This window comes from Monodelphis domestica, chromosome X, assembly GCF_027887165.1.
Source record: "Monodelphis domestica isolate mMonDom1 chromosome X, mMonDom1.pri, whole genome shotgun sequence".
Classification (NCBI taxonomy): domain Eukaryota; kingdom Metazoa; phylum Chordata; class Mammalia; order Didelphimorphia; family Didelphidae; genus Monodelphis; species Monodelphis domestica.
The window spans coordinates 51,809,701-51,819,085 of NC_077235.1; the positions used below are offsets into that span (position 1 = coordinate 51,809,701).

Consider the following 9,385-nt stretch of genomic DNA (forward strand, 5'->3'; position numbering starts at 1 on the left):
CAGAGAGAGCATTTATATCTCAGAAATTGGCAAATTCTACAAATCAGGGTTTGATTAATAATTTCATTGGTTATTTAGGCTTAAAGTGATAGAGAAAACATTAATAATGGAGATTAAACTTAAAAGGATGTCATAAGTACATTATTTTAAAGATCCATTTGCTAACCATTTATTTACCAGCACATCCCTGGGTCTTTAGAAAAATAATTTCAGCAACTTAGTAGATGTTATATTGGAGTGAGGAGACACTTGAGGCAGGAAGACTGATTAAAAGACTCTTGCAAAAGGTCAGGTGAGAGGTCATAAGGGCTTGAAGTAGAGTTGTGGCTGAGTGGAGAGAAGGGGCCACATGTGAAAGATATTGTGAAGGCAGAAATAAGATTTGGCAATAGATTAGATATATGGGGTAAGTAAGAGTGAAAAGTTGAGTATGATACCAAGTTTGTGAGTCTGGGAGCCTGGGAGAATGCTGGTGTACTTAGCAAAAATGGAGAAGTTGGGAAGCAGGAAGAGTTTGGGGAGAAAAATAGTGAGTTCCCTTTTGGACATGTCAAATTCAAGATGCCTATAAGACAGAATTTCAAATATTTAAGAAAGTAGATGTATGGGCCTGGAGCTTGAGAGAGACTAGAATTGGATATATAGATCTGGGAATGATCTGCAGAGAGATGATTCTTATGCTGAATGCATGGAAGCTGATGATATTTCCAATGGAAATAGTAGAGGGAAAAGAGGAGAGAAGAAAGAAACTGGAAGAGAATTCCCAAAGGGAAGGCCCCAAAGAGACAGAACTGTTTCTTCTTACTTTTCTTATATACTACAGAATGGATGGCTCCTTCTGACTTAGTTGCCAATCATCTTTGACACAATCCTTTCCTCCCCAACACTGGGGATCAATCAGGAGATATTGTGGCACCCCAGCAAGGGGCATGTTACTTAGAAACGAAACAGGGTTCATATCAGTTCTTTAGAAGTTTCCCTAGTCCAGCAAATCATAGGTTCCCTTGATCTCCCCTGTTATACCTGTTTGCTGATAGAAAATGGAAGAATACTTAACCACTATTCACACTTGAACTGCTTTTAGCAAGCAATCAGAGGCTCTGCTCTTAAGGGGACTGGTGTATCTAACAGCCACAACAATCCATTAGGAAAAATGATGCTCTGGCTTGCAACCAGACAGAACTCACTCTGCTGAACAATATCAATGTAGACTGCCATCAGTTTCATCTTTTAGCAGTATAATTTGTTTTAAAAGTGTGCAGGGGAGGGCAATCTTTCATTCGTTCTGAAAATATTTATAAAGCTTCTGCTGTGTGCAGAGAATTTGTCTCTGGGAGAGACACAAAGCTGAGATAAAACCTGGTCTCTATCCTTATAGAATTCACAATCAAAGAGGAGGCTAATAAATATACACAGATAGCTCTAATGCTGAATTTACATGTGTGTCGGAGAAGAGAAGAATAAAGTAGTATGTGAGATCTGAGGCTTAACATCATTTTCAGTAGGGGGATCAGAGAGACTTTCCTGGGGGATGTAGTACTTGAGTAGGGCTTTCAAGATTTGGTAAGAATTCAATAGACAAAGAGAGCAAAGGGCAAAATTCTAGGCATGAATTAAAGCATATGATAGCATGAATGTGCATTTCTGTGCAGAGAGCTGGTAAGTTGGACAGAGGGCACAGATGGGGATAATCTGAGATGAAAGATGATTGGTTCTACTCCATGTTCCCACATGGGTGCCTTCTCTCTCAACCCCCTTTAATGTGTTATCTTCCCCTATTAGAATGCAAGCTCCTTGAAGGTGAGGACTGTCTTTCTTTGTACTAGAATTTGTATTCCCAGCATTTGGTACAATGCCTTATGCACAGTAGGTGTTTAATGAAGGTTCCTTGGTTTGTGCTAGAGTGGTGAAGGTCTTGAAGGCCAGAGAAAGGAGGCTTTTTAGCAGAGTCATGACATGACAAGGTCTTTGCATGTAGCATGTCATTGGAGATTGTTGTCTGTTGTCAGGTAGAAATTCTTTAGGGCCTACCAACTTGAGCTCCTGGAGCATGAGAGACTATGACTGACATGATTGTCCTGTCCCAGTATTGTAGGAAAGAGAACTGAAATCTTGTGATAGGCAAAAAGTAAGCATAGACATTGAGAGATGTTCACCAAGAACTCTTGGAAGCCTGGGGCCACTGAAGTCAGGCTGATATCATAGCCAAGTTGATGTAGAGAGGCAATGGTCTGCTGCCTATATCTGCCATAGACTCTATAGCCAATAACAGCTTCCATAGTGATGCTACAGCCTTTGTAGCCAAGCATCTTCAACTATAGCCTAAGCAAGACAATAGGAGAGAACAAGAGACTAGTTGGTCTGGGAGGCTAGTTAGGGCCACCTCTGTTGATCCTATTGTCACTGACCCAACTGATACTGAGATGCTGAGAAAAGATTATAATGTGGAATTCCCATTGAGTGAATGCTGCTCTTGTTGATAAGAATAAAACCCAAGATACAACTACTTTTTTGTGCCTTATTTTTGCATTGAGTTTATATCCCTAAGTTTCATTCTTTAAGAGTTTACTCCCTTTCTGTATTTGCCATGTTTTCAAAGAAATAATTTTCTCTAAGATAGCATTCATTCGCTGTGTGAGTTTATGTGTCTATGGTGTCCCTAGGGGATTAAATGCAGATGAAAGGGAGGCTATGTTGGCCAGGGAGAGAGAGAAATAAATTTTCCTTCTAATTGCTGGGTCTACCATCTGGGCTCTTGAGCTTAACAAAACAAATTTTATTGATACATATTATGACTGCTCCCCCAGAGCAGAGAAGAATAAATGAATTTGGGCAGTTCCAGACATGGGAGGAGCCAGTAGTTTTTTTGGTGGGATATATGGTTAAGTGGATGGGGTAATCTCTGCCCAAAGCACTGGCTTTAAGCAATTTCCCTTTCCATTACTTTTCCCATGTCAAAATTGAAAGAACCTCCAGCTCTCTGAGAGGAAAAGGAAGTGTTCTCTAAAGGGAAAGTCATGTCCACAGGGATAATGCCAAGAGTAAAGATAGAAACAAAGGATGCCACCCACATAAGGTGCTGAATAAGAAGAAACAACCAGTTCTCCTCATCAGCTAAATACTTTCTGCTGCACACACTGCTAGGAGCACACCCCAGCAACTATGAAAACTTGTAAAAAGAATGTCATTGTGGCATTAGTATAAAGGATGGATTGGTGAGTGAGTGAGGGTAGTATTGGAAAGAAGAATGGTTAGATGATTGTTGCAGTTGTCTATATAGGCAAGGGCGGGATAATAAAAGTTTAACAACCAGCTGTTCCTGCAAAAATGTACTCATGACACACTTTTTATCTGCATCATTAACATTTCCTCTATTACTTTCTTAAGTCTAGACAATGCCATGAAAAATCAATAAGCAATCAACAAAACACTCAAGCCCTGATTTTTAGCATTTGCTGATTTCCAAGGTGTAAGTGCTCATGCTGAACATTTAACAATCAGTTTTTTGGAAGCCAGTTTGAAAAGGATTCAACACACTGTTTCACATGGGTCTTATTTAGCGTGTAGATGTAAATAGAGAGGAAGCATAAAATGTGAAGAATGTTGTAAATGTGATATTGCTAATACTGGGGAACTGCTTGGAGTTGAGAGGTGAAGGAGAAGGGGAGAATAAAAGATAATGCCAAGGAAGGTAATGAGCATGGAAATCTCAGTTAATGATATTACAAACACTGCTTAGTCTCCATCAGCCAAAAGCTGCAGTGTGTGAATTTAGGCTGCTTTGAGAGACATGGTATTCTCCACTAGAACGATGATCATTTCTGTTACCCTAGTCAGACCCTATGTGGGATATGTGTTCAGGTTTAGGTGTCAAGTTTTCAGAAGGACATTGAAAAAATCATGAACATCCAGCAGAAGATAACCAGTATAGTTAAGGGCTCTGAAAGTGTACTATATGAATACTGACTGAAGGGAGTGAAGAGGTTTAGTCTATAGAAGAGAAGAAATATTTTGAGTATTTGAAGGCGTCACATCAAAGAGAAATCAGGCTTATTTTTCTTGGCCCCAGAAGGCAAAAGTAGGAGTAGCAGAAATTAAGAGACAAATTTCACAGCATCCCAGAATTTCAGATTTGGAAATATACCAATTAATCCAATCCATACTCAAACAAGAATCATTTCTAGCACATATCCAACAAGTGTTTATCTAGCTTTTGCTAAGCAGCTCATTCTACTTCTTGACACCTCATTGTTAGGAGGTCATCTTTTAGTATGTCTTTTTGTAAGTTCTTCTCAATGCTACCAGCTTTCCCCTCAAGGGTTACACAGAATAATTTGAATCCCCCTTCCATGTGACAGCCTTTCAAATACTTAGCGATAGTTCTAACATCTTCCCTAAATCTTCTCTTTTCTAGGCTAAACTTCCTTAGTTCCATCAGTTGCTAATTGAGCCAGCTCACTAGCTTATCAGTGTCCTTTGTAAAATGTGGACTCCCAAACTGAATGTTGTGCTCCCCAAATGACCAAACAAGGACAGAGTAAATCTGGATGATCACCTCCTACATTTAGGACACAACAGCTCTCTTAATGCAGTCAATGATCATATTAGTTCTCTTGGCTGCCATATCAACCTTGTGTTTGACATTGAGGTTGCGGTCCACTAAATCCCTGGATTGTTTTTTCAGATGACCTGCTGTTTAGCCAAGCCTTGCCCATCTCATATTTATGAAGTTGCCTGTTGAACCAAAGTGTACGTTTTTTTCTCTATGTCTCTATTCCATTTAATTTTATCCTATTCAGTTCAATGTTTTAGCTGTTGATATCTTTTTGGATCCAGATTCTCATACAACATTGGCTATTTTCCTCAGCTTTGTGTCAGATGGAATTTTGATAGACATGCTATTAATGCTTTTATTCATGAGATTGTTTAAAATGTTAAATAATGCAGGGCCAAGGAGAGATCCCTGGGGTACTCTGCTTGAGACATTCTCTCAAAATTGATGCATAGCCATTGCTAATCTTGCCTACGTCTTTCTATCTTGTCTACAAGTGTAACATGACAGATTTTGCCAAGTGCTTTGCTAAAACATAGGAAAATCATATCTGTAGCATTTCTCCAATCTAGTACCTAGTACCCTTGTCAAAAGGATAGTCTGATACTTTTATCCAAAAAGAGGGAAATTGTTAGGCATGATCTAGTCTCAATGAAATTGAGAGTCATTTTTGTCTTGTCTTTTCAAGTCCTAAAGTCATTCTCCTTGGCAGAGAAAACTGGAGCAAAAGAAAAGTTGAGCAGTTCTATCTTCCTCTCTCATCTATTATCCTCATTCCAGCCACTCCAAGAAGTACTCCTCTCTCTCATTTGATCCTCTTGTTTTGACCAATACTTTTTTTTGAAAAACCCTTCTCACTCTTTGCATTCCTCCTTCAACTTATTCTATGCTTTAGCCACTATTTTCCCAGGACTATATTACATGTGTGCATTTATTCTCTGTTATATATCCTTAAGTCCATCTTCTTGCCCAGGTTTTTAAAATACAGATTAGCTTCCCATTCATCCCTTTGCATCTACATGCATCTCTTCAGACTACCCCAAGTTTTTGTTTCCTTTTGCATCATTAGGATTTCACTAATGAAAGTTTCCCACTCCTTCTCATCATACTTCTTTCCTTAAGTTTTAGTTCATGAGACCCTACCTTTATTTTCTCTGAACTCATTGAAATCTGCTTTCTTTCAAAATCACTAGACTATGATTAGCTTTCTTCTCCTTTCACATACTCTAGGAGGGAGGGGTCACTTGTCCCTAGGGTTCTCACCCCTTGCTATCCTGGCAATCAGTTCCTCGTTCTGAGTGGGCTTTTGAAAAAGCAAATTATCATTAAGGCAATTTGAGGAATTATTAGCTGCTTTTCATTGGCAGAGAAAGAATGAAAAACATGTAGGAAAACCTCCACCCCAACTATCTTTATAAGCCTCTATGACAGGTTAGTTATCTCTTTCCCCAGTTTCTTCATCCATTCTTTTTTCTGTACAGGCATTTTTAACTTTCTCTTGTGATGGTATTGATTATGCCTGCTTTGATTTTTGTCCATATGGTCTTCAGAATGTCTCCCCAGACTGCTTTCTATATATCTTCATATGAGTATGTAATCTCTTGCCCAGTGTTCCCCAAGGTCAGAGCCAACACAGACAGGTCTAATTTCAATGACAGATCCAAAAGATGTCACTCACTCTTTGACTCTTACAGTCTTCTCTCAGAATTTGCTCTGGGAAAAATCTCAGAATATAGCTTTTTGTCTACTTAGACCTTTATAGATGTTGATACCAGGTTCCCAACTCCTATTCAAGCACTTATGGTAATAATGCATTTATTGGGGATGGGGTAACTTTTATTTAATACAACATAAAATGTAGAAAATGCAAAGTATTCATATGCCATAATCAAATGTACTGCAAAAGTGCTCATTATAGCTATTAGATAGTTATTATGATTCTCCTCCTTCTCAGGTGGGTCCCACTTTTTTAGAGCTTTAAAGTTCTTCTAGTAGTAAAAGCAACATGGAGGTTTTTTTCCATTTCATTAAAAAAAAATCTGAACTTTAACACTCAAAAAGAACACTTCTATACACACCACAGAACATGTAAAGAAGATTCTATGTTAGACTGTGAATTTCCATTTCATATAATTTGCTTTGAAAAAAGTATATAAATTCCTCATATTACTTTCAAAACTGTCTTGCTTGCCTGTGGTTCCCTTTGAACTTCTTTCTGTTTTTTTTTTCTGCATGTTTAAGAATATTTCTGTGGCTCTCCATTTTGGGTCATTGCTTTGCTAACCCCATCTCCCTGGTCTACTCCCATCACTGAAAATAAAAGAATTCTTGTAATCAATAAGCATAGTCAAGAATAACAAATTTACATAGAGGCCATGCATGTCCAAAGGCATATCTCTTTCTGTACCTTATGTCCATCATCTCTCTGCCAGGAAGTAGGTAATGTGCTTCATCATAGGTCCTTTGAAGACATGGCTGATCTAATTACACTGATCAGGGCAACTTGATCACCCTTTCAAAATGGTATACCTTTCTGGAACAGGAGATTATAGAATGTTAGCTCTAAATTTGGAAGGGACCTTCAGGGATATTGAGTCTGACCCCTTCATTTTCAGCTGAGGAAACTGAGACAGAGGTTTATGACTTGTCCAAGGTCACATAGCAAGTAAGTGTCTGAAGTAGGATTCAAATTGAGGTCTTTCACTCAACAACCACAGTGCTTCCTCTACTGTGCCACTTTAGTCATAAATCTCACCCAATGAAGTCTCAGTGATACTTAAAATATAAAGTGCACCATGTTCCAAATTTTCTAGTTCCCTTTGCTTGTTATACAAACTTTGTTTATCTGTATATGGATAGTTGAGGCCACTGATTTTGGCCTTGACTCTTTTGGTACATTTTGTTTCCTATTAATTTCTATGCTTTTCTACTCTTACATTTCTCCTTGCACTCAAGCTACTCTTTTGTTTTCTATCTTGGGGATAATTTGTACCCAGATTTCTCCTTTCCCCTTCTTTTTTTAATTTAAAGGCTCTCAGAAATAGATCGACAAGATTCCAGGAAAATAAATTTTGCCAGCTCTTATGTGAACTCCAACTCTGGTAGAGAGCCCTTTAGTCCTAAATGCAAAGTGATGGCTTGAAAGTCTAAATCCTAGTCTTGCATGCTATCTTCATAGCCAGCTCTTGGTTTGCATTCTTTTCATTGAGTGTAAGGAAAAATTTTCTAATAATTGGAAATGTTTCAAAGTAGGAGGGAACATTGTGGGAAATAGTAGGTATCTCATCACTGGAGATCTTCAAGATAATGTCAAATGGCTATTTTAGAGGATGATGTAAGGGGTGGGGGGCTCCTGTTCATATACGTGGAGGATTGAATAACTTCTCTAATTCCTTCTAATTCTGAAATACCATTTTCTATTTTTAATACCAAGAAAATTCTGTATCATTTACTAAGAAAGCTCAGTGTATGTTATACAATAATGATCAACAATTGATTACTGAGCTGAATGAAAATGAATTTATTAACTTGAAAAATATCTGTTCTATGACTCAGTTGTTCCCTGCATTGACCCTATGCTTTCACAAGTAACCCACTGGAAAAAAAATTTATAGCACTTTCAGGATTTTTCTTTCCCTCCAGCCAATTTCCTGAGGGCACCTTTCACATCCTTATTCCTTAGGGTATAAATGAGAGGGTTCAACATGGGGGTAACTGCTCCATAAAATATAAAAATGACTTTGTCCTGGTCTGGAGACTCTTTAGATTGGGGCTTCAAGTACATATAGATGGCTGTCCCATAAAATATGGTCACTACTGTCAAGTGGGAACCACAGGTAGAGAAGGCTTTGAGCTTGGCCTCTGTGGAGCGAATCCTGAGCACAGCTGCCACAATGCGGATGTAGGAGATGAGGATAAAGGTGAAGGGTAGGGGCAGTGTAAAAGTACTAATGACCAGACCCAGGATCAGGCTCATGGGGGTGTCTGAGCATACAAGCTTTAGCAAGGCTTGGATCTCACAGGTGAAATGGTTAATGACATTGTGCCCACAGTATTGAGCTGGAATAGCAACAATTGGCATTACAGATAAGAGGAAGGCACTGGCCCAGGTGCCCACTGCCATCTGCAAGCAGACCTGGTTGCTCATGATGACAGTGTAGCGCAGAGGGTTGGAGATGGCAACAAACCGATCATAGGCCATGATGGCAAGGAGGAGACACTCAGTCATCCCCAGGAACAGGGAAATGGTCATCTGGGCATAGCAGCTGGTGTAGGAGATGGTGGGGAAGTCCTTGAAACACTGGGCCAACACATAAGGCTCCCAGCTGGTGGTATAGCAGATGTCAAGGAAGGACAGGTTGCTGAGGAAAAAGTACATGGGGGTGTGCAGCTGAGTGTCCCTTTGGATCACAGTGATGATGAGGCTGTTCCCCCAAACTGTGAAGAGGTAGAAACACAGCAACCCAGTGAAGAAGGCAACTTGCACATGGGGCTTTTGGGAAAAACCCACCAGGATGAATTCAGTGACCTCAGAGTAGTTAGTTCTCTGTAGCCCATCCATTGGGCCCCCTCAGCTGCAAGGAAAAGAGACAAAACAGAGCATCTTCTCCATGGGAGTCAGGGGACAGGAAGAACTTTTCAGCGACTTCTGGAATGAACATTCTCAGCTTTAAGTCAGAACTGTGCTGGGTTCTTGCCAGAGGGTCAGGCTCTCTCTGCACATGTTGATGGAAGATGGAAAAACGGTCTGGGAATTTGGAAAATTGTTTTCCTGTGAGCAATCATTGAAAGTTTTGCTGTTACTTTAGCCTGAAGAAAAGGATATAAGCTCTA

General features: G+C 39.5%; 1 protein-coding gene across 1 annotated transcript; it reads right to left on the reverse strand.

The window, feature by feature from the left end:
• Positions 1-8,171: 8,171 nt before the first annotated feature.
• Positions 8,172-9,113, reverse strand: LOC100022429 (olfactory receptor 13H1-like). Its single transcript, XM_001374245.5, has one exon. The coding sequence runs from the start codon at positions 9,111-9,113 to the stop codon at positions 8,172-8,174; it is 942 nt and encodes a 313-aa protein (XP_001374282.2).
• Positions 9,114-9,385: the final 272 nt, after the last annotated feature.